This window comes from Globicephala melas, chromosome 6 (genome assembly GCF_963455315.2).
Source record: "Globicephala melas chromosome 6, mGloMel1.2, whole genome shotgun sequence".
NCBI classification, from domain to species: domain Eukaryota; kingdom Metazoa; phylum Chordata; class Mammalia; order Artiodactyla; family Delphinidae; genus Globicephala; species Globicephala melas.
The window spans coordinates 66,423,322-66,448,906 of NC_083319.1; the positions used below are offsets into that span (position 1 = coordinate 66,423,322).

Here is a 25,585-nt window from a genome sequence, read left to right on the forward strand (position 1 = left end):
CTAGAATATGGCAAGAACCTTAAAATTGAGATAAATGTCAAAATGATATGAAAGAAATCTATGATATTTAATGTCTTACCAATACCTAATAGTGGCTTTAGATTTAACAATTAAATCCATTGCCCAAATAAAGAGTATACCAAATTGGTAAAGGAGAAATAAACATGTCTTAAAATTTGGCATTCTTTCTGAAAAACAAGAAACATAAAGGCTGAGAAAGTGCTAACACATTTTTCTCTTTTTAAATAGAAGTTAGATTTAAATTTTTAAAATTAAAGTGAGAGATGCAATTTAAATGCCATATTAATTTGCACATTTCCCTCATTTTTCCCAATATTTCAACTATACAATGGTGATATAGATAGAATCGTGTGTTTCTGTAGTTTAATATACTTCATCCTCAGCAGACTTTATTATGCATTTCTGAAGAACAGAAATCATCACTTTTAAATGTTTGAACAGAAAATTGCACAGGAGAAACACTTGATTGTTTTAGACATTTTTATTTAGGTATTATTTCAGATCTTTAACTTATCTTTCTGAGTTACAGGTGTTAATATACAGTGTTTCACACATTTCTGTCATTTTAGCAAGTAACTAATGCAAGAAAGAACTTCCTATGTATGTTTCTGAAAATGTGCAAGTTTCAGTTCTTGAAAATTCTCTGCCAGTAAAGAACTGTTAACAACTCAATAATAAAAAGAAAAACAACCCATTTAATAAGTGGACAAAGGACTTGAATTGACATTTCTCCAAAGAAATAAACAAATATCTAACAAGCACATGAAAAGATGATAAATGTCATTAGTCCTTAAGGAAATGCAAATCAAAACCACAATGAGACACTATTTCCCACTCAATAGTATAACCAATATAAAAAAGGAAAATGACAAGTGTTTGTGAGGATGCAGAGAAATTGAAATTCTCATACATTGCTGGTGGGAATGTAAATGGGGCAGCTACTGTGGAAAACAGGTGGTTCTTCAGTAACTTAAACATAGAATTACCAAATGACCCAACAATTTCACTCCTAGGTATATACACAAAATATTTGAAAATAGGTGTTCAAATAATAACCTGTATGCGAATGTTCATAGTAGCTCTATTCATAATAGGCAAGATGTGGAAACAACCAAAATGCCATGAATGGATGAATGGATAAACAAATTGTGGTATATCCATAAAACGGAATATTATTCAGCTATGAAAAAGAATGAAGTACTGATGCTAAAAATTGAATGAACCTTGAAAACATGCTAAGTGAAAGGAGCCAGACATAAAAGGCCACATGCTGAATGGCTTCATTTAGATGAAATATGCAGAATGGACAAAACTATAGATACAAAGCAGATTGGTAGTTACCTGGGGCAGGCTTGGGAGATAGCAGAAATGGAAAGTAACTGTTTAATAAGTAAGGGTTTTTGGTTTGGGGTGCTGAAAATGTTCTGGAACTAGGTAGTGGTGATTGTTGCCTAACATTTTGAATGTACTTAACAACTTTGGATTGTTCTTTATTTGCAGCCACTTAAGTGGCTATAATGGTAAATTTTGTGTTATTTGTATTTTAGCACCAAAAAAAATTAAAAAAAATTGTCTACCTAGTCATAGATTCAGATATATCCTTCTTTTCAAATATGTTTATTTATCCATTGTACATAATAGAAGAGACTCCACTACTTTTCAAAAGAATTTTTCTATTTATTTTTCATTTTAGATGAAATGATACCCTCTGAGTGAGTACCAAATAGCCATTGAAAATGTACATTCGCATTGATTTCATGCCAAATATGTGAGTCATGTGATTAGAATTCCCATAGTCTTAAACCCAAAAAAGTCTCATGTGCTATCAGACCTAATGCTGTATTTCAAGTGACAGGTATGGAGTAAGGGTAGGAATCAAAGGATGGGTTTTAGAGTTAAGTGGATCTGTATTCTAGCTTTAATACCAGATGTGGGACTTCAGACAAGGTAGAGTAATTTTTTAAATCTCAGTTTTCTCACTAGTAAAATGGGGATAATAACATCTATTTTACCCTCATGTTGTGAGAATTGAATGAGTACATATATGAAAAGTAGTTATCACTGGACTCAGCATATAGTAAATGTTCAATATGGTAGCTACTTTTAAGACAGGCTTATATGTACTTTTTCTAGTGTAATCCTTTTATAAATTTTATTAAATATTCACCTTCAGTGGGAAGAAAGCACAATCATCCTGCCTCAGCAGAATTCTGACTGGGAGAGTGTCTTTTGTTTTTTTAAACATCTTTATTGGAGTATAACTGCTTTTCAATGTTGTGTTAGTTTCCGCTGTATAACAAAGTGAATCATCTATATGTATACATATATTCCCATATCCCCTAGGGAGGGTGTCTTTTGATGTGCTGACTAGATTCTGGCACAAAGCGGTAATTTTGATTAAATGAAGAGGTCATCAGTTAAAACGGTCACCTCCCTATTTCCACAGTCCTCCTTAACCCATCTCAGCTCTCCAAGTACTCTGGAACCTTTTCCGCAGAGGACAGCGATCTAGCTTTCGGTAGAACTCGAGTGCTAGCTCAAGCGCATCTCCTTACTAAACTCATCACGAGTAGGACGTGTTTTAATGACAGAAAAAGAGGTTATTCAAAGTTTATAAACAAAGCCGGAAAGAAGGAAGGAAAAAAGAAGAAAAAGAGAGGATGAACAATAAAGAGAGTTGGTCTTGTTTCTTTAACCACGCTCCAAATTACTGGCTTCAAATTAGTCCAAGGATCCAAACTGTGGGAATGCGGGTCACACTCACTCTGATACGCAGCCAACTGCGTAAAGAAGCTGACATAAAACTCAAAGGAAGTCCTGACTCTTGCAAAAGACAAAGGGTGCACAAAAGATCATAATTCAAATGGGAAACCTGCCCGCTAGTTCCAGCTCAGCCCAAGGCTTTCCACATCTCCTCGACATCAGTCAGTTGGTTGTCAGCTGTACGTCAAGCAGTTTTGCTAAAGGGTTTGAAGAAAACACTTAAGTGTAAAACTTATTCCCTGATCCTCAAGGAGTTTACAACAGCGCTGGAGGGATTAGCCCTATAACTAACACTACAGGGCGGTCAATGAAACGTGACAAACGAGTTGGCAGGGGCCTTGAAGGCAGAGGAATTCACAGTTAGGGATCATTTGGGGGTACGGGCTTGTCAAGGAAGGCTTTAAGAAGTGGGATGTAAGCTAGGCGCAAAGCAGCAGGTAGGATTTTAGGCGTGCGGGAAGCCGTGACGTTGCAGGTTAAAGACTGACCAGGGCACGCGGGGATAGTGCGCGGGGCGGAGCCGCCTGACTCTTCAGGCCACGGCGCGTGCGCCGCTAACGCTCGCGCCGGGCGCGCGGCCCGTGGGAAGCCAGCCAGGACCCGCGAGCGCGAAACGCCGCGCGCCAAGGCGGGAAAAGTCGGGCGCATGCGCAGCTCGGAGCTTCGGGCTTGCTCGGATGGGGAAGGGGAGGAGGAGTTTCCTAGAGGGAACTTGACCCGTTAGTAGCCGCGGCCATGGCGGCGCGCTTGCGGCCCTCACAGCTCCCTCCGCCCGCCGCGCGACAGTTGGGGCCCGGGTCCCCACGTGTTGGGCTGGGAGCTGTGGCACACGAAGTGCTAAGTAACACTTCGGGTCTTGCGGGCGCAGCGCGGGAGGGCGTCATGGACAAAAGCGATTTACCCCGGCGGGGCGAAGAAGGGTCAGAGGGCCAGCGAGGGCCAGGGCGGACAGCTGCGGCTCAGGCTCCCCTCCACAGCGCGCCCATGGGGTCCATGCGACTAGAGGGCATCTCGGTAGAGGAGGCGATGGTGACCCGGACGCAGCTGCTGGAGGAAGAGCTGAGCAGCGTAAAGGAGGAGCTGGCCCTGTGTCAGGTATCGAGGTGGCCGCCGGTCTTTCCCCTCCACAGCCGGGCCGGGGCCGGTGGGGAAATGCGCCCGTCTCCTTCTGCCTTCGGCTGCCTAGCTGCGCGGGTTTGGGACCCACCCACCTCCGCCCGGCGGCGCCCGGTGCCGGCTCCCACACCCAGCCTGGCCCGCAGCTCTGGGCTGAGGGAGGCGGCCTCGTCCGGCTCGCCGACCTCGGGCTCCCGCCCTTCTCCGGACAGTGGGCGGGCAGGGTCGGCCAAGGCGCCCTGGGTTTGGTTGACCTCACTTGGATCCCACCAAAACGCGCAGTCGCACCCCTACCGCCCCCAAGCCCAAGGTCTGTGTCGTGACTGTAGTGGTACTTGGTGCAGCAGGAGTGCAATCCCTGAGTTGAAATGTGGAATGGGAAAGTGGAAACACTCTTATTGAAATAAAACCCATGGATGAAGGAGCCTGTTTTTAATTGTCAAACCCACACTTGCCCTTGTTCTTAAGTAAAACTTAAGTTGTTAAAACAGACCAATACTTTTTAGGGAGTCTCAGGCTGGGAATTTTCATTCACAGTAGATGATGCTTAATATTTATTAACTAAGTTAATTCCATACTTCTGGAGAGAGAAATCTCATTTTCATCTTGCCTGGGAAAAGCATTTACTAAATCAATTGCTTTAACATTACTTTCCTGTTATTCGTATATACCAAAGATGGCTTGACTACTCATGTTCAGAAAGATTTGATTTTCCTTTATAGTTTTGCATCCTTACCACCATCTCTTCTCCGAATTTACCAGAACCTTTAACAGGGTTGGGTGACTAAATGTTCGGAATTCACTCAACAGTAGATCTTTGAGTCACTCTGTCTTCAAGACAGAACCAATTAAGAACTGCTAAACAACAAGGTAACTTTATAAACAATATTATAAGTTTAGATTAATAAAAATTCCTGAATTTCATTCTCATAATTCTATTGGATTCTTTTGCAGGATTTTACTGATTGAGTCAAGGATGTAAAAACACAGTAGTCTTGTTCAAATTGAATATGTCTTTGCTTAAACAAGTTGGGGAGGTATTATGTGACTGCCTCCTTTTGACTTTCCATTCTCTATTCTTCACTGGGTAAGGAGCAAAGGGATAAATAAAAGACACCAAGGAATTAAAGCGTTTTGTCATCTCAGTCTTCACCTTTGGGTAGTTTAAAGATGTGAATCCATGATAAAGGGCTTTGTTACTTTGGCAAGTCCTAATCTAAGATGCTGTTTGCCCATATCTTCTACACCCTTTCTCCGCTACCCCTTACTCTGTATTTACCATAGTTGTGCCCTGAGCTGGATAAGGAACTAAGATGTTTAGTTTTGTGACTGACTTGATTAAGAAATCAGTCTGTTGGAAACAGCCCAATGACCCTCTTCCCCCAATCCTTTAACTATAATATTCTTTCAAAATGGGACTACGGAAGATGTAAGAATTGAGATGGTCATAGGTAGCCTAGAACAATGGTTCTTGAGATTTTATAGTACTGACACTGTTAGATGATCATAGGCATTCCAGTAATGTGAGATGAGGTTGGCACTATCCCATACCATAAAACTTCAGTCAAATCATACTCCTGCTTTTGGGGAAATTTGGGAGACATAATAATTGAATTGTTTTATAAAAAGCATTTAAGTAATTAAACATTCACTTTTACATTTTTAAAATTAGTTCTTCCACTTATATATTAAGCTAGAAATCACAGTACCCAAGAACACATAGTATTAACCCCTGTGTTTTCCACAGCTCTCAAAAATTGTACCCAAGATAAGAAATTCATTTTACGTCAACCTAGTAAGTAGACACACATACACATGCATATAATTTCAGAAAGAATATTTACCCTGTGTGTCCTGAACTCTGATGTTTTCTTTTAAAATCTATTATTTAAGAAAGTGCTGCTAATATCTACTAAATTAATTTCACAGCCCAGTAATGGGCAAAATGCACACTTTGGGAAAAAGAACCCCACTAATTAATTAGTCTCTGGTCATAAGTTGCAGCTTCATTTAAATTAGTTGGTTTTCTCCCCACGTTTAACTTACAGGAATTCAATTATATGTGCTTGGTGAAGAAAAAGAAAGTGATTCCATGTACCATTCCAGTCCATTGGAATGACTCAGAATAAGCATGTAATAGAAAACAATCTGTTTCAACTGTTTCTCTTAATATGAGTATCTCATCCTATTCTATGTGATTGTGATACTTAAACTTTTTTTCATATGGCCCCAGGTTAGCAAGCAACGTACACATACTTAGATGAAGAAAAAGTGGTTGATTTCAGTGTGGGAAGAAAAGTTGTCCGTATTGGATTTACTGAGAATAGGTTAGCTTCCAAATCTAGCATTTTCTAAGGAACTTTCAAAGGTACTCCAAAGATCAATTTCAGGTTCATGACAGTCATGCTTTATTCACTGATTTAGAACCTAACTTCACCATACTCTTAATTTTGATTTTGTATTTCAAGATTGTGGTCTATTTGTGACCAAGAATGGGGTTGTGGGTATGTGTATGTGCACATTTTTTACCACTTATAGAATATCAGATAAGAAAAAGTTATGTATGTGTAATGTATATATGTATAGACACACATACAGGTGTACACACACACACAAATTTATGTATATCTCAAACCATATTTCTCTTTTTAGTCACAGCCAAAAATATTTACTAAACCTATATACCAATTTCAGGTAAAGATATATTATGGTGTTTAAATGAAATATATGTGTATTACTCCAACTTTCATGATGAAATTAACTTTCATGATGTATGTGATGTTGGAATTAAGAGTATATAACTACAGAAATCAACCAGTTACATTTTTTAGTAGACATTTAGGTGTGTTGAAACCTTGTCCAGTCATTCACAAAGAAAAAACAAAATTGAGGGATTTCCCTGGCGGTCCAGTGGTTAAGACTCCACGCTTCCTCTGCAGGGGGGGCAGGTTTGATCCCTGGTGAGAAAACTAAGATCCTGCATGCGGTGCAGCACGGTCAAAAAAAGAAAAAAAAATTGAGAACATGTTGTATAATTAGAATTCTCACTGTTGTTAGGAGCTGTATTCTAATAGATGAATCTTTTTGTACAGTTATTTTTCATAATATAATTTAGTGAGTGGCTAGTTTGTGCCATACTTTGTAATTAAACTCTTTCCATTGTTTTCTTTGAGTTCTGGTAGGAAATTAATTTGTTTAAATATAGAAAATAGTTTTCATATGTTTGTTGAATTTATTCGTGCAGTAGAGGTCAATCGAGGGCCTATTATGTTGGCATATACTAAACTAGGTGGTGGGAGAGTAGGTACCCAGTGAAAAAGATAATTTTGTTTATCTGTGTCTGTAAAGTTGATATTTATTTCCATGTTGATAAGTGAAAGTCAAAGCCAATCCACTGCTAAGATAACTCAGACCCAAATCTTCGGGCATTTAGTCAGCTCTCATTGGCTGAGTTTAATAAACTTTGTGAGAAGGAGTAGTATTTTTAAATTTATATTTTAAATTATTTGATTCTGTGTGGAAGTTTTGTAGTAAGAATAAGGCATTTTATAATGAGTAATATTTAAGGATTTTTACTTTTAATTTTTGAAAAGAACATTTTAAATGCCCAAAGGAAAGGAAAATATAAAGATAATATGGTTGGTAGTAGTTTCCTTGTTTTAATAATGTGTGGAATAGTTTGGAAACTAGTTTTGTGTTTTTTGGGGGCTTTTTTTTTTGTATATGAAGGAGCTTCTTTTTAATAATTAGAGGTATAATCCACATTGAAGATTATATAGCATTTAAATAACTAAAAAACTTACAAAAACTAATACATATTGTACAATAGTCCCACAATCCGTTTGTAGCATTTTATTGCTCACAAAAGAACTTACTTCTTTTTCTCAAGTCAAGTATCACTTATACATTTGAGTATTTTTAGGTGACAAAATCTGAATACCATTGCTGATCATAAATTAATAACAAAAGAAATTAATAACTGAAGTTTAATAGAGAAATTTGGAAATTAGAAAGGTCTCCCCCTAGTGACTTCTGGGTATAAATTGTAGTTATAAATTAACAATAGACTGTTTCTGGAGGAGTCTTTTCTTCTGGTTGCTTTTTTTTTCTGGCCTCTATGATAAAAACAATTTAAGGAGAGTTTGTTGTTACTTTCTCCTTGGTGGGGATTAAAGAGGAGATGTGAAATAACCATTAACCATAACAATAGCAAAAAGAAAGAGAAAAAAATGTATAAATTAATATGTAAAGATTTTTTTCATCAGATATTTATTGATTTCTTACTTTGTCCTTCTAACTGTATTAGAGCTAAGTCCTTTATTAGTAAGTCACACTTAGTTAAGCTGGAGTAACTCAGTTATTTTGTAAATGTTGAAAACCTACTTTTTTTTAAGTTTTTACTTTTGTTAACCTTTCTTGCTTAGTATTTTAGGTAGAGGAGTTGAGGTGAAAAATACATGTGACTCTACTATTTTTTTTTTCTATTTTTTTTAAACATCTTTATTGGAGTATAATTGCTTTACAATGGTGTGTTACTTTCTGCTGTATAACAAAGTGAATCAGCTATATGTATACATATATCCCCATATCCCCTCCCTCTTGCGTCTCCCTCCCACCCTCCCTATCGTACCCTTCTCGGTGGACACAAAGCACTGAGCTGATCTCCCTGTGCTATGTGGCTCCTTCTCACTAGCTATCTATTTTACATTTGGTAGTGTATATATGTCCATGCCACTGTCTCACTTCGTCCCAGCTTGCCCTTCCCCCTCCCTGTGTCCTCAAGTTTATTCTCTACATCTGCGTCTTTATTCCTATCCTGCCCCTAGGTTCTTCAGAACCTTTTTTTTTTTTTTTTTGCGGTACACGGGCCTCTCACTGCTGTGGCCTCTCCCGTTGCGGAGCACAGGCTCTGGATGCACAGGCTCCGCGGCCATGGCTCACGGGTCCAGCCGCTCCGCGGTATGTGGGATCCTCCCGGACCGGGGCACGAGCCCATGTCCCCTGCATCGGCAGGCGGACTCTCAACCACTGCGCCACCAGGGAAGCCCCCCCTTTTTTTTTTTTAGATTCCTTATATATGTGTTAGCATATGGTATTTGTTTTTCTCTTTCTGACTTACTTCACTCTGTATGACAGACTCTGGCTCCATCCACTTCACTACAAATAACTCAGTTTTGTTTCTTTTTATGGCTGATATTCCATTGTGTATATGTGCCACATCTTCTTTATCCATTCATCTGTTGATGGACACTTAGATTGCTTCCATGTCCTGGCTATTGTAAATAGAGCTACAGTGAACACTGTGGTACATGACTCTTTTTGAATTATGGTTTTCTCAGGGTACATGCCCAGTAGTGGGATTGCTGGGTCATATGGTAGTTCTATTTTTAGTTTTTTAAGGAACCTCCATACTGTTCTCCATAGTGGCTGTATCAATTTACATTCCCACCAACAGTGCAAGAGGGTTCCCTTTTCTCCACACTCTCTCTAGCATTTATTGTTTGTAGATTTTTTGATGATGGCCATTCTGACTGGTGTGAGGTGATACCTCATTGTAGTTTTGATTTGCATTCCTCTAATGATTAGTGATGTTCAGCATCCTTTCATGTGGTTGTTGGCAATCTCTATATCTTCTTTGGAGAAAAGTTTATTTAGGTCTTCTGCCCATCTTTGGATTGGGTTGTTTGTTTTTTTGATATTGAGCTGCATGACCTGCCTTTATATTTTGGAGATTAATTGTTTTGTCAGTTGCTTCATTTGCAAATATTTTCTCCCATTCTGAGGGTTGTCTTTTCGTCTTGTTTATGGTTTCCTTTTCTGTGCAAAAGCTTTTAAGTTTCATTAGGTCCCATTTGTTTATTTTTGTTTTTATTTCCATTTCTCTAGGAGGTGGGTCAAAAAAGATCTTGCTGTGATTTATGTCATAGAGTGTTCTGCCTATGTTTTTCTCTAAGAGTTTTATAGTGTGTGGCCTTACATTTAGGTCTTTAATCCATTTTGAGTTTATTTTTGTGTATGGTGTTAGGAAGTATTCTAATTTCATTCTTCTGCATGTATCTAGCCATTTTCCCCAGCACCACTTATTAAAGAGGCTGTCTATTCTCCACTGTATATTCTTGCCTTCTTTATCAAAAATAAGGTGACCATATGTGCATGGGTTTATCTTTGGATTTTCTGTCCTGTTCCATTGATCTATATTTCTCTTTTTGTGCGGGTACCATACTGTCTTGATTAATGTAGCTTTGTAGTATAGTGTGAAGTCAGGGAGCCTGATTCCCCCAGCTCCATTTCTCTTTCTCAAGATTGCTTTGGCTATTTGGGGTCTTTTGTGTTTCCATACAAACTGTGAAATTTTTTGTTCTAGCTCTGTGAAAAATGCCATTTGTAGTTTGATAGAGATAGCATTGAATCTGTAGATTGCTTTGGGTAGTATAGTCATTTTCACAATGTTGATTCTTCCAGTCCAAGAACATGGTATATCTCTCCATATGTTTGTATCATCTTTAATTTCTTTCATCAGTGTCTTATAGTTTTCTGCATACAGGTCTTTTGTCTCCTTAGGTTTATTCCTAGGTATTTTATTCTTTTTGTTGCATTGGTAAGTGGGAGTGTTTCATTAATTTTCTTTCAGATTTTTCATCATTAGTGTATAGGAATACAAGACATTTCTGTGCATTAATTTTGTATCCTGCTACTTTCCAAATTCACTGATAAGCTCTAATAGTTTTCTGGTAGCATCTTTAGGATTCTCTATAGTATCATGTCCTCTGCAAACAGTGACAGTTTTACTTCTTTTCCGATTTGGATTCCTTTTATTTCTTTTTCTTCTCTGATTGCTGGGCTAAAACTTCCAAAACTATGTTGAATAATAGTGGTGAGAGTGGGCAACCTTGTCTTGTTCCTGATCATAGTGGCAATGATTTCAGTTTTTCGCCATTGAAAACAGTGTTGGCTGTTGGTTTGTCATATGTGGCCTTTTTATATTGAGGTAAGTTCCCTCTATGCCTATTTTCTGGAGGGTGTTTATCATAAATGGGTGTTGAATTTTGTTGGAAGCTTTTTCTGTGTCTATTGAGATGATGGTATGGTTTTTTTCCTTCAGTTTGTTAATATGGTTTATCACATTGATTTGCGTATGTTAAAGAATCCTTGCATTCCTGGGATAAACCCCACTTGATCACGGTGTATGATCCTTTTAATGTGCTGTTGGATTCTGTTTGCTAGTAGTTTGTTGAGGATTTTTGTATCTCTGTTCATCAGTGATATTGGTCTGTAGTTTTCTTTTTTTGTTACTCTTTTGTTTTGAAGAGCTATAAGATAAGCTATATCTTATCTTATCTTATCTTATCAAAGATAAGCTATAGGATACAATCCAAACTCTACCAAGGCAAGCTATAAGATAAATCTCCAGATAACATTGGTTTCAGGGATTTTGTAGTTTCATCAACATACCTTTTAAAAGAGCACATAATGTTACATAGTTTAACTTTTCCTTCACCAGAGGTTTATGACATGTAATTTCTCTATATATTGACATTTCTTGTCCTTAACTGAAATCATTTTAATACCTAAATGCTGAATTCTTGCTTCTAAAATATAAAGTATGACATATAAGAATAGTTAGGTAAGGTAGTACTTTGCAGTACTCCAGCTGTCAAAAGTCTTTAAAAAACAGTCAAACGAAATGAAAGATTTGAACATTAAAAAATGAAAACATAAAAATTTAAGAAGTAAGTATGGGTAAATATATTTCCAATCTTGGAGTAGAGAAGGCCTTTTTTTAACTTGTAGAAGAAAACCATAAGCCATAATGAAAAAGATAAGTTTGAATATATAAAAATAATAACTACCTTTTCCCAAAAAGTCTCCATCATAAATAAAGTCAAATAAGCAACAACATACTGGAAAAAAATAATTGTAACACATTTGGTAGACTTAAGTCCAATTTTAAGGTTTCCAATGACATTTCTTATATTTAATTGGCAGAACTCAGTCACAGAGCCCATAGGCAAGAGAGGCCAGTCTTAGTTGGCAGCAAAGATCAAAAATGGTTTCTGTTACTAAGAGGAAGGGGAGAATAGATGATGTCACAGAAGTAAAACCAAACAAATAAACTACCAAACAAATATAGTATTATAAAATGAAATGTGATTTGAAAAAAATAATTAAACAGGGTAAGGGGTTTCCAGAGATTTGTGGGTTTTGGTGGCTATAAATATAGTAGTTAGGGAAGACTTCTCTTCTCTTGAAGAGGTAACATTTAAACAAAGACTTGAGCGATGTTAGGTAATAATGTACATGAAAATCTGGTAGATTGTATATTTAAAAGGACCTGGTACAAGTAGAGCCAGAAGGTCCCTGTGAATAAGAGGGTGAGTGATAGATGAGGCTGGAGGACCAGATGTGTAGGGTCATGTGGCCTTGGTAGAGTTTGGATTGTTTTCCTAATCTGATGGAAATCCACTGGACGATTTTGAGCTGTAAGGAACCCAGGGGACCATTATAGGGAGCTAGGCAAGTGGTGGAGTTGACTCGTAGTAAGATGGTGGATAGTACTTGTTCCACTTGTACTAGGTAGAAGTGTTCAGAATTGGGATATATTTTGTAGGTAAGGCTAATAGGATTTACTAATGGTTTGGATATGAAATGTGAAGAAAGAGAGCAACCAAGATTGACTCCTAGATCTTAAGTTTTTAAACAATAAGTAGGTGGTGGTGTCATTTACTGAGATGCAGAGAGGGCAGGTTTGTAAGAGGGTAGGAAGTCAAAAACTTTATTTTGGATAAATTAAATTTGAGATGCCTATTAAGAATTGATAATATAGAGGACCTTGAAAAATGATTTTAGCGTTATGGTGGGGAGGGAAGTCTGACTGGAGGAGGTTACAGAGTGAGTGGGGAGTGAGGAAGAAGAGACCATGATTGTAGGCAGCTGTTTCAAGGAATTTTGCTGAAAAGGGCAGCTGAAAATGGAGCAATAGTTAGAGGACAGTCTCATTTTAGAACAAATTTACCTTAATATTCAGCCCTTCAGCATTTGCACCCTCAAATGTGAGTAGGAGAAATAGTAAAATAAATGTGGGTTACCAGTGTAAGAACTTTTTAAAATAAAGCTTTCCCGTTATACTTTTCAAGAATCTGTTTTGTAGTTATAGAACTAGGGATCAAGTAATTACGTTTTTCATTTTTTAATTTAATGCAGTATCTTGCCTTCTCTGCTGTAGCTACAAAGCAATGAATTTAAAATGTCTTTTATTTCTTTAAGGCTGATAAAGAATTCGTATGGTCTTTGTGGAAACGTCTCCAGGTGACAAACCCAGATCTCACGCAAGCAATCAGTTTGGTTGTGGAAAGGTGAGTTTCCAAGTTATTTTTTTCATCAGTATTTAGTTTGTTGAATTTGTTTTTCTTCATTATTAAAATTAACACTTGGCATTAATCCCCTGAAGAGATTCATTTGATTTCCAAAGGAATGTTGAGCATGATATTATAATTACTGGATTTATTTCAAGGTGTGTCAGTTTGCTAAGTACAGCTAGGCCTTATCTTCTACTCATATTCTGACATATTTGGGAAGTTTGCAGGTAAGAGAGACACTTTGTGTGTATGTGTTTGTGTGTGTGTGTATATTTTAAGCTCTTACTACTCAACTTTAAAAATTGGAGAAGTTCCTGTTGTTTGGCTTCAGAGACTGACCCTGTAGGCAACTTCCTAGACATGATCCTTCCTAGACATGGCTCAGTTTTCCCCTAAGATAATTGCAGTGTGTATTTGAGAGCCTGGGTTGACCTTGCCAGAGTAGAGTAAGTGTTCCGGAATAGGTTGAGAGATTTCCGTATTACCCTGGAGGGGATGCCCAGTCATTTAACTATAGATTATTGGGCCTCTCCTTGGTCATTAGAAACAGTGGAGTGATGCTGGGTACTTCTTATCAAACATTTGGTATACAGTAGTCTCATGACACGTAGATAGCAATTAAAACACTTGCTTTCCTATTAAATGGATATCATTATATTTCCTAAATGAGAAGCTAAGCATATGGTTGCCTTTTCTTTTTTTTAATTGGAATTATGATTATATAATCTGAATATCAGTTTTTGATAACTTGAAGTATATTCACCTTTGGAGTCGCTAGCCCTGGGATCATTCTAATATTGTCTGGAATTTGACTTTGAAAAATCTATGATACATACCCATGGCTAATTTTACCATCCTTGGTTATCGTGAAATCTTAAAACAGAATAATTAGTTTCTTCTCATGGTCTTGTATGTCTAATTCATCAATGAGATTTTCCTTTTGATGATCAGAATTAAGTATTTTGTTGAAGTACCCTTATTAGTTCCTCAGTCATTCTAGAGATTAAATGTGATCACTCTCAGTTTTACTGTTTTTTAGCAGAATAGGACTTCAGAAGATATATTCTTGGGATTTCTTTTGTCATTTCTGTGATTGTTTCATTATCCTCCTCTCCTTTTAGTTGTATACATTTTTCAACTTTCTAATTTATTTTTTACAACTTTCTAAAGCGATTCTTAATTTTCCCTTTACTCTTGGTTGAGACAGAACCAAATAATAAATTATTGTTAGGTCATCTTTCTCATTCTTTAAGATTTTTATTTTTCACATTTTATAATATACATAATATGCGGTCACATAAAAGTATATCAACAATTTATAAATAAATATACACATATATTTTGGGGTGGGTACTCAAAAGCCTTTTGCTCATAAGATATGTAATGGAAAATTTTGGAGATTACTGCTTTACAGCTATAATCTTGAAAATTTAATGTGCATAAGGTATACTTGGAAAATTTCTTTTTAAAAATTTTTTATTTTTAAAAATTTTTATTGGGCTATAGGGGATGGGTTGAGAAATATCTCTGCAAGTTATGCCCTACTAGGGAAATGTCCATTCTAATTTTCCTGGGATAGCTTTTGGAGCTTTTTCTTTTTCTTGGAGCTGCTGCTCTTGCTGGCAGCAGCCTCTTCAGGTCCACTGCTGAGTGGCTCCTCCTTGGAAGAGAATTTCCTCTTTTCCTTGGGGACTGGAAAATTTCTTAAAATGCAGGTCTCTGGAACTTTCCCCTGATCTACTGAATCTTTAGGGATGAGGCCCAGGAGTCTTTAAAATAAGCTTTCCAGGTAATTCTGGTGTCCATAGATCTGATGTCCAGGTAATTCTGATGTCCACAATGAGATACCTTGGAATTTGAATTGACTTTTGAAATTGGAAACTTGTAATTTGCATTTATAATTTTATAATTATGTAAATATTATTTCCTTGAGAACCATGTAGTGTGTTTGGACCTGTTGATAAGGGAAATGGTATGACAAAAAAAGAATATTCCAAATATCAAAGTCAAATAGAATATCTTTCTTTATAGTCCATTAGTTACCCAAATTATGCTACATTTAAGTTATTTTATATTTGTGCCTTGGTCTTCCTGGACAACATTTTTTCCCCCTGGAATTTCTAATTGCTTTTCTTTTCTGCTATTTCTTAGCATAAAGAATGTCAGTGTTCAGACATTTGAATAATGGGCTGAAGACATTCTTCCTTGGGCCCTTTGGTTTATGGTATGAATTTTGGCCAATTGCTTTCTAAACCAACTCATAGCTGCCATCCTCGGATTTCTTCTTATTGTACTACTGAACTAGTGCCACAGTTTCTAAGATCCTACGTCTTCCTTTTTCTTTTGTTGGATTATATTTTCAAAATTTTTTTCTCAGAAGGGATGCATAAGTGGTCCACTTTCTGACTCCTTACGTGCCTAAAATGTCTTTCTTTTGTCCTTATGTTTGGTTGATACTTTAGCTGAACATAAAATTTTAAGTACATTTAATTTCCCTCAGATTTTTTGAAGTATAGCTTTGTTATCTTCTTTTAGCATACAGTGGTGTTATCAAGTGTATGTGTGATCCCAGTGCAAGTGAGATTCTTATTTCTTTCTAGGTAGCTTGCTTAAAGTTTTTAGGATTTTCTCTTCATATATATGATATTTTAAAATTTCAACATCATCTTTTAATTTGAGTCTTTTAAAAATTCAAACTTCTCAGCCTTTGTGGGTTCTTTCAATATCAAGACTGGAGATTTTATTTCAATTGAAGAAAAATATGATTCTCATATTTTCCCCCTTGTCTGTTCTTTCCTTCTGTACTCTGTTAGAGATTGGACCTTCTGAACTTGGCCTTCTTTTCTGTCATATTTTCCATCTTTTAGTTTTGTCTTCTGAATGGTCTTCTTACATTTTCTTCCATCAGTACATGGATTTTTTTTCCATTTACCCTATTTAGTTATTTGATTTTTTTTTTAGTTTTAGAAATCAAAATTTTACTTCTAAGAAATTTCTTATTTGATGTTTCCTTTTTCATAGCAGTCTTCTTTAAAAGGATAAGTTTTTAATCTTTGTGATTATAATTTTTAAGTTCTTCTCTGTTTCTTACATTATCTTTGTTTCCTGTTGGGTAACTTCTGTTTGTTCCTACTCTTTTACTTTAATGCTGATAGTTTTCTTCAAGTGTTTGATGATTCTTTACTGACTGTTCATGTTTTTGTATGAAGGTCTATATTGCTTAATGTAGAAATGTTGCTTTTAATGAGTTTACTTTGCATTTTTATATAACTGTTACCAAGAGGCTTCTCATCTGAATGAAAGGTTTGACTATGGGCATTGTGTAAGAGAAGGGAGGGGACTATCAACAAGCTTTCCTGAGGGATGTATGGCAAATGGGCTTCACTGTACAGAATGAGAAGTAGGCTCTTAAGTCAATCACTTCTCTGATTGTATTGTTTGTCCCAACAACCATAGTAGGGACCTTTTTCAGGAACATGGTTCTTTTGAAAGTAGCCTTGGGCCATTTGTTATAGGCAAATACTGCAGGTAGCTGTTCTGAACATGGATGAATGGGAAGCCCAGATTTTTGATTAATGGTTCCTTAGTCATCTTGATTCCTGTGGACTTCTGCTCTCCATACTTACTAATTGGGTAATTAGAGCCTATCTGAGCCTCTTCCAGAAAAAAATAGCTTCCTTTTCCATTGTAGACACTATTTGGATTTTTCTCCTCTGTGTTTGTCTCAGTGAGTCCATCCTTCTGTCTTTCAGATATTTGTCCGTTTTGGACCCTTTTTCTTATTTCCAGGCTAATAGACTCAAGGCAGTGTGATTTGGGCAAGTCAGTGACATGTTGTCAGTTCATTATTTTCAAGACGAATATAATTATTATTCAAAAGAAAATAATATTTTTAGAGTTACAATATATTCTATTATTTTGATATGCCATATTATTTAATCAGTGTCTTGTTGTTGTACATTAAGGTTCCTTTTTTTATGAAAATTGTATGATGATGCTGTGATAAATGGCCTTGTGGATAAAGCTTTGCCAGAATCACTGGTTTTAACCAGTGGTGCCAATGACATAGTAGATGGAGGCTGGGATTGCTAAACATCCTGAAATAAATAGGATAATCCCGCTCAATTAAATAACCCTCAGAGACTTTGAGGGTTCAGTTCCAGACCACTGTAGTAAAGTAAATATTGCAGTAAAGCAAGTCACACAAATTTTTTGTTTTCAAGTGCGTATAAAAGTTATGTTTACATTGTAGTCTATTAAGTGTGCAACAACATTATGTCTAAAAAACAACGTACGTAATTTAAAAATATTGCTAAAAATGCTGTCATCTGAGTCTTCAGAGAGTTATACCCTTTTTTCAATAGTAACATCAAAGATCACTCACTGATCACAGATTATCATAACAAATATAATAATGAAAAAGTTTGAAATATTGTGAGAATTACCAAAATGTGACCCAAAGACATGAAGTAAATTTTGTTGGAAAAATGGCGCTGGTAGACTGGCTTGATGCAGGGTTTCCACAAACCTTCAATTTGTAAAATGCAGTATTTGTGAAGCGCAGTAAAGCAAAGTGCAATAAAATGAGGTATGCCTGTACTGCTTCAAATGCCCTTGGTACCCATTTGAAAAAATGCTGGTCTTATCAATAATTCTTTACTTTTTTGCCTTTTTGGTACTCTATTATTATGTCCTTGTAAGTTTTTTGGTGTGGTGTCTGTTTACATATTTTTGTTTTTTGTGTGCATGTGTTTTTATTATGGAAAACTTTAATTTGATGCAAGGGTAGAGAGAATACACTAATGAACTCCCATGTTTACTCATCAACCAGCTTGGACAATTATCAGCACATGACCAATCTTGTTTCATCTATAAACTTCTACTTCCTTTCTGCTCCTCTGCTCCCTCTACCACAGTGGATTATTTTGAGGGAAATCCCAGACATCCTGTTATGTTACCCACAATTCCATTGGTGTTTACAGTCAGTTCTTGTTATTCACAGGAGTTATGTTTTATAAAGTCATGTGAACACTGAATTAGCAAACATGGAAATATTGCTCCTAGGGGAGATAAAGGATTAAGTTCCTATGAGCCTCTGGTCACAACATTTTGTCAACTGATCAACATATAACCTTGCTTTACATGTGTTTCTATTTAAAGACATCTTATTTAATATATATTGTTTATTTATTACTATTGAGCTCATGACCAATGGTACTGTAACTCATGCCTGAACACAGTTTATCTAACACAATTTTTTCTCCATATGCAAGTCACAGCCTTCTTGCACTTAGGAACACTAGACAGCACTTCAGCACTATGCTTAGTGGTCATTTGAAATAGTGAAATCATCAACAGAAGGGCAGAAATGTGAAAAATGTGGTACTAGATAGACCATGAGAAGAATACTTGTTTATAGTATGAGAGCTGAAATAAGAAGACAGAGCATCCCCTTGTTTGACCTCAGCTGGGAACATGTGGTTCAGGTGACTTAAATTTTTCACCACTTTCTGCATGTCTGCAAATGACTGAAAAAGTGCAATGGTATTGATTTTAGGCTTAAAATAAGTTTTAGTGAGTAGGAAAGTTCACGAATTCTGAATCTATGAATAAGGATTGACTCCATCTCTGAAAGATAAGGCATTTTGAAAACATAACCATGATATCTGTATCATACTTAGAATTCTATAGTTATTCCCTAATGTAATAAAATATCCAGTTTTCAGATTTCTCCAATTCTCTCGTAACTTTTTTTGAAAGATGCTTTGTTTCTATGAGGACTCAAACATAGTCTACCTACTGAGTATACAGGTTCCTTTTCCTCCTCTCCGTCTTTCTCTCTTTTTATTTGCAACTTATTTTTGGAATCAGTTGGATTATTTATCCTGTAGAGTTTCCCACATTCTGGACTTTTTTGATTATAATCTTTTTTACTCTGTAATTATCATAAATTTTTAATGAGACCTAGAGGTTTATTCAGTTTCAGGTTTGATGTTTTGGCAAAGAAATCTTCTTTGGTATAATATGATTCTTACCACATCATATTAGGAGACACATAATGTATTATCCAAATCTTTTTTTTTTGTGTTGTTAAGTTTGATCACTGGATTATATCTCTAATTTAGAATAGCCTATACTCTTCTTTTTCTTCTTTTAATGGATAAGTTTGGGTAATGTTGCCATCTTAACAATGTTAAATCTTCTATATTATGAGCATGGGATGTTTTTCCAGTTACTATTTGTTTGTCCTAAAATTTCTTTCAATACTGTTTTATAGTTTTCAGAGTATGTTTTGCACCTTTTTTGGATAAATTTATTAATATTTTATTCTTTCTGATTTTATTATAAATGGAATTGTTTTCTTAAGTTTATTTTCAGATTGTTTAGTTTAAGTGTATAGATTACAATTGATTGTTTTACATTGATCTCTTATCCTGCAACTGTGCAGAACTCATTTTTCAGTTCTAAGTTTTTGGGTAGATTCCTTAGGATTTTCTACTTACAAGATCATGTCATCTGCAAATAGAAATAGTTTTGTTTCTTCTTTTCGAAACTTGATGCCTTTTATTTCTTTCTCTTGGCTACTTGCCCTGGTTAGAATTTCAATACATTGTTGAGTAGAAGTGGCCAGAGCAGACATCTTTGTCTTATTCCTGATCATAGGGAGAAAGCACCCACTCCTTCACCATTAAGTATAAAGTTATCTCTCAGTTTTTCATAGATGTCCTTTAGCAAGTTCAGGAAGTTCCCTTCTATTCCTAGTTTGTTAAGTGTTTTTATTATGAAAGGCTATTGAATTTTGTCAAGTATATTTTCTGTATCTATTGAGATGATCATGTGCTTTTTGTTTTCTATTTTAGTGATATGATTTATTATAATAATTGATTTTCAGATGTTAAACCAACCTTACATTCCTGGAATAAATTCCACCTGATCATGATACATAATTCTTTTAATATGTTGTTGGATTTGGTTTGCTAGTATTTTGTTGAGGACTTTTGCATCTGTATTCATAAGAGGTATTAGTCTGTAGTTTCCTTTTCTTATGACGTTTTTGTGTGTTTTTTGTATCAAGGTAATACTGGCTTTATAAAATGGGTTGGGAAGTATTCTCTTCTCTTCTATTTTTTGGAAGGTTTTTTGAAGCACTGGTATTAATTCTTCTTTGAATGGTTGGTAGAATTCAGTGGTGAACCCCTCTAGCCCTATACTTTTGTTTGTGGGTAATTTTTTTTTATTACAAATTGAATTTCTTTACCTATTACAGGTCAACTTGGGATTTTATTTTTTCTTGAGTAACTTTTGGTATTTGTGTTTTTCGAGAAATTCACCCATTTCTTCTAAGTATCTAATTTGCTGATGTACAATTTTTCATAGTATTCCGTTATAATTCTTTTTAGTTTTTATTAGGTTATTAGTAATATACCCTTTTTTATTTCTGATTCTGGTAATTTGAGGCTTTTCTTTTTTTAAATATTGTCAGTATAGCTAAAGGTTTGTCAGTTTTGTTGATCTTTTCAAACAACCAGCTTTTGGTTTTCATTCATTTTCTGTATTGTTTTTCTATTCTCTATTTCATTAATTTCATCTCTAATCTTTATTCCTTCCTTCTATTTGCTTTAGGTTTAGTTTGCTCTTATATTTTTCATTGTCTTATGGTAGAACATTAAACCTAATGTTGACTTAGGACCTTTCTTCTAGCTTAATATAGGTATTTATAGCTATAAATTTCTTTCTAAGCACTATTTTAGCTGCCTCCCGTGCATTTTGATATTTTGTCCCTTCATTTTTACTCATCGTACAGTATTTTCTGATTTGTCTTTTGATTTCCTCTTGACCCATTGCTTTTTTAATAATGTGTTGTTTAATTTCCACACATTTGTGAGTTTTTCTATTTGACTTCCAGTTTTATTCCATTGTGGTCAGAGAACATATTTTGCATTATTTCTAACCTTTTACATTTATTGAGTATTTTAAAAATAGTCTAGCATATGGTTTATCCTGAAAATGTTCCATGTGCACTTGAAAATGATATATATTTAACTGTCATTTTTTAGAAGAGTATTCTAATGATGTCAGGTCTAGTTTGTAGTATTGCTCAGGTCTTCTATTTTCTTGTTGATCTTCTGTCTAGTTGTCTATCCATTATTGAAAGTGGTTATATTGGGATTCTCCAGAGAGCACAGAACAAAAAGGATGTGTGTGAATGTATATATAGAAAGAGACTTATTATAAAGAATTGGCTTATATGATTTTGGAGACTGGCAAGTCCACATCTGCAGTGTGGGCTGTTAGGTTCGAGACTGGGAGAGTCGATGGTGCAGATAAAGGCAGTCTGCTGGAGATTTCTTGTTCAGGGAGGCTGGTCTTTTTGTTCTGTTCAAGCCTTCAACTGATTGGATGAAGCCCACTTACATTATGGAGGGCATTATGCTTACTCACAGTCCACCAATTTAAACATTAATCTCATCCAAAAATACCCTCCAAGTTGACACATAAAATTAACCATCACAGTAGGATATTGAAGTCTCCAACAATTATAATTGAATTGTCCATTTCTTCTTTCATGTCTGTCATTTTTGCTTCATGTATTTTGGTCCTCTGTTATTAGGTATGTATATGTTTATAACTGTTATATCTTCCTGATGGACTGACTCTGTCAGGGACTTGTTATAAAATGTGCCTCTTTTTCTTCAGTGACTTTTTTGTTTAAAGTCAATTTTGTCTGATATTAGTATATTTACTCCAGCTTTCTTGTTATTATTTGCAAATTGTTTTTCTTACCCTTAACTTTCAATGTATTTATGTCTTTGAATCTTTCTTTTGCATTACGTAAATATTTTCTAATGTAGCATTTTAATTTAATGAATTTTTCACTATATTTTTTGAGATATTTTTTTCTTTTAGTTAATGCTCTAGGGTTTGCTATATGTATCTTAACAAAATCAGCTTCAGATTTAGCCAAGCTTAATTCCAGTGATATATAGAAACATTACTGAAATACAGCTATATTCCCTTCAATCCCTTTGGTATTGTTATACATATTATCTATTAATATTACAAAACAACAATGCATTGTTATAATTATTGCTTTATTATTCAGTAGTCATTTCCTTAGCCCAATAGAACTTTGCTACAGCTGACCTCATTTATGCTGTTATTGGCAATTATATTACACATATGATACATTTTTTATATGTTTTGAGCCTGTCGATACATTGTGTGCATATTATTTTAAGCAGTTGCTTTTCAAATCAGTTAGGAGAAGAAAGTAGAAAGAAAACGTACTTTTAAACTTTTGTTATGTTTATATAATTACTTTCACCAGTAAATGTTTTCACATGTGGATTCAAATTATGGTCATCCCTCAATATCCACAGGAGATTGGATCCTGGAACCCCACAGATACCAAAATCCTAGGATGCTCAAGTCTCTCATATAAGATGGTGTAGTATTTGCATATAACCTATGCATATCCTCTGTAAACTTGAAATCATCAGCATCTCTAGATTACTTATAATAACTAATATAATGTAAATGCTATGTAAACAGTTGCCAGCACATGGCAAATTTGAGTTTTGTTTTTTGGAACTTTCTGAAAAATTTTTTTTCAAATATTTTTGAGTTGCAGTTGATTGATTCCATGGATGTGGAACCCATGGACATGGAGGGCTGACTGTACTGTCTTGGTTCACTTGGTTCTTTTACAATTTCTTTCCCTTTTTGATTTTCTCTATTTGGTGTAATATTCTTATGATACCTTTCTTTACTTTTTAAACCATGGTTTCCTTTAGTTTTGTGAATATATTTATAATGGCTATTTTGAAGTCTTTTTTCTTTTTCCCAAGTGTGGTCACTCTCCCAGATAGTTTCTGTTGCCTGCTTTTTTTTCCTGGTGTCTGGGTCATATTTTTCTGTTTCTTTGCATGACTTATAATTTTTTTGATGGGAAGTGGTTGAGACATTGTATTGTAGCAAATTTGGTTACTGTTCTGCACCCTTCTCCTCCAAACTTGTTTATGTGATTGGCGACCAACTGGATTATTTTAGTAAAGTCTCTTTCCCCTCCCACAATGTTAAGTCACGGATGTTGCTCCTAAGGAGGGTGCAGCTTTGGGTATGCTCACAGTCACCCTAGGCTGACAGTGATTTTGGCTCTCCTCCTTTCTTTTCTTGACCACAACCAGTTGTTAAACTTCACAAATTGGTGGCTGATTGCTCAATTGTTTTCAACAATGCCCTAGAGCATAAAATGCTCTAAAAACCAATTTAATCAAATTGTGGCTCCTTTGATATTTCTGAGTCAGTGTTTGATATTATTTTCCACCCTTGAAGGACTTCTTTCATCTGTCTTATAACTCATTTCTCTCCTGCAAATCAGCAGGCCTACAGTTTAGCCTGTATCTTAACTCTCCTTCCAATTGACTTTCACCATAACCTGACTCTTCTTCAGAGTGTCTTTAGGCTTGAACTTCTCTACACTGTGATGCAAATGAAGTAATTTCCCTTTGGGAAGAGATCCTTTGGGAAGGATCTGTGTGTTTTATATCCTGCCTCTCTACCCTGTATTCCCAACCAGGCAAAATCTGAGCCAAGCCTCTGGAGCTGGAGGTGGGACCATATGATACTTCTCTGAGTGATACCTCCGTTCTACGTGCTGATTGCAGTAGTCTTACGTTCTCTTGGCTTGCTTCTCCTGGTGTGGGACCACTGTGTCATAAGCTGGGGCAAGGGAGTTTGGGTCTCCAGCATTCTCACTGCTCTGCACCTGAGGTAGAACTTTTATTACACAAACAGAGGCTGGGCAGAAGAATGGGTCCTCACGGCTCAACTGCACTTGCCTAGGACTTGGCCTCAGCCACAGTTACCTCAGGGATGGGGAGGGTTGGGGAGGGGAGGATGAGAAATGGTGATATGTTGCTCTTCCTAGGAAAAAAGGTCTCTGACTGGGAACCTGGGGGAGATGGAATCTTGTTGTCTTGGCTACAGCAATCTGGAGTCAACTCTTCACCTTGATGACCTGGGAGGGTAGAAGGAGGGAATGATCTTGGTTCAGATACCATAAGAGGCTTTAATTTTTTAAATAGCAGTCACCAGTTTCACTAGGTGGTAGATTAGTGAGCTCCTCACACTGTCATGTGAGAAGTCAATCTCCCAGTGTTTGTTCTTTTGAGCTGCTAAATTCTGGGGTAATTTGTTATCTAGCAGTAGACAACTTATACACTGGATCAAAAGACCTATACAATTATACTTGTTAAATACTGCCAAATTGTTGTGCCAGTTTGTACTTCCACTAGCAATGTAAGAAGGTGTCTATTTTCTCCACATCCTGGCCATCGCATTGTTTTCAAATTTTTGTATCCTTGTTTATCTGAAAGGTAAAAAATGATATTCTGAAATAGGTTTTACTTGCGGTTTTGTTATTATGTGTGAGTGAAGACTAAGAGCCATTTTATATCTTTTTCTGTGGACTTCTTATTTTATATATCTTTCTGTGTCCCTTACCTGGGCATTTCTAATTCATGTCCTATGGTGCTCTTCAAATTCAGTATATTATCTCTAGAACTTATTGGCTTCTCCTTTGAGTTTTTTTACTACCTAACTTTTTCACTACCACAAACATGCCATTTTCTTCCTTTTCTTTAAATTTCACATCTTAAGGGTAATCTTTGATATCTTTTGGTCTCTTTTGAACAGAAAATCAATTCCCAAGTTCAGTCACTTTCTCTTTTGCAGTGTCACTCAAATACAGTAATTCCTCTGTGTCCTTAACTTCCAAACCCTCCATCTAGGCTCTTAATATCTCAGCTCTGAACATCTTATTGATTTCTTTCTCAAACATCAGTTCTGTTTTACATCTTCACTTTGAGACAAAGCAAGAGATAGGGCACCAAAAAATTTATAAAATTCTAGGACCTTTTAAATAGATACCTAGAGGAAACATTACCTTTTGGCATGGATGCCTAGGGGACACCAAATGTTGCAAGGAAATAGGACTGTGAGATTTAGAAATGCATGGCCATCATTAAAACAGCTATCTCTAGTACATTTACTCATTCAAAAAATATCAATTGTGTGTTGTGTGAGTGTCAGACACTATTCTAAAAGTTAGAGAAAGCTCCGTGTTTGGCTGTTAAGGAGTACTGTCTAGTCAGAAAGATATTTGTAGAAAGAGACAACTTGTTATAGAGTTTGCTCAGCAATATGATAAATGTATTCATATTTATGTAATTATTTCTTTCCTTGATCTGGAAAAAGATGTAATAAGAATTATCACTAATTATCTTTAGGTAGAAGTTTATGTTGCTGAAAATAAAACTTTGATTTTC

General features: G+C 35.8%; 1 protein-coding gene across 4 annotated transcripts in view; it reads left to right on the forward strand.

Annotated features, from left to right (window-relative positions):
- The first annotated feature begins 3,490 nt into the window (after positions 1-3,490).
- CNTLN (centlein) overlaps positions 3,491-25,585 on the forward strand; it is a 331,593-nt gene continuing 309,498 nt past the window's right edge. For all 4 annotated transcript variants that reach the window (XM_060300962.1, XM_060300963.1, XM_060300964.1 and 1 more), the window contains exons 1-2: positions 3,491-3,879; positions 13,165-13,253. In XM_060300962.1, coding sequence (XP_060156945.1) covers positions 3,520-3,879; positions 13,165-13,253 — 449 coding nt within the window. In that variant the 5' untranslated portion in view covers positions 3,491-3,519. The remainder of the gene's footprint in view (positions 3,880-13,164; positions 13,254-25,585) is intronic.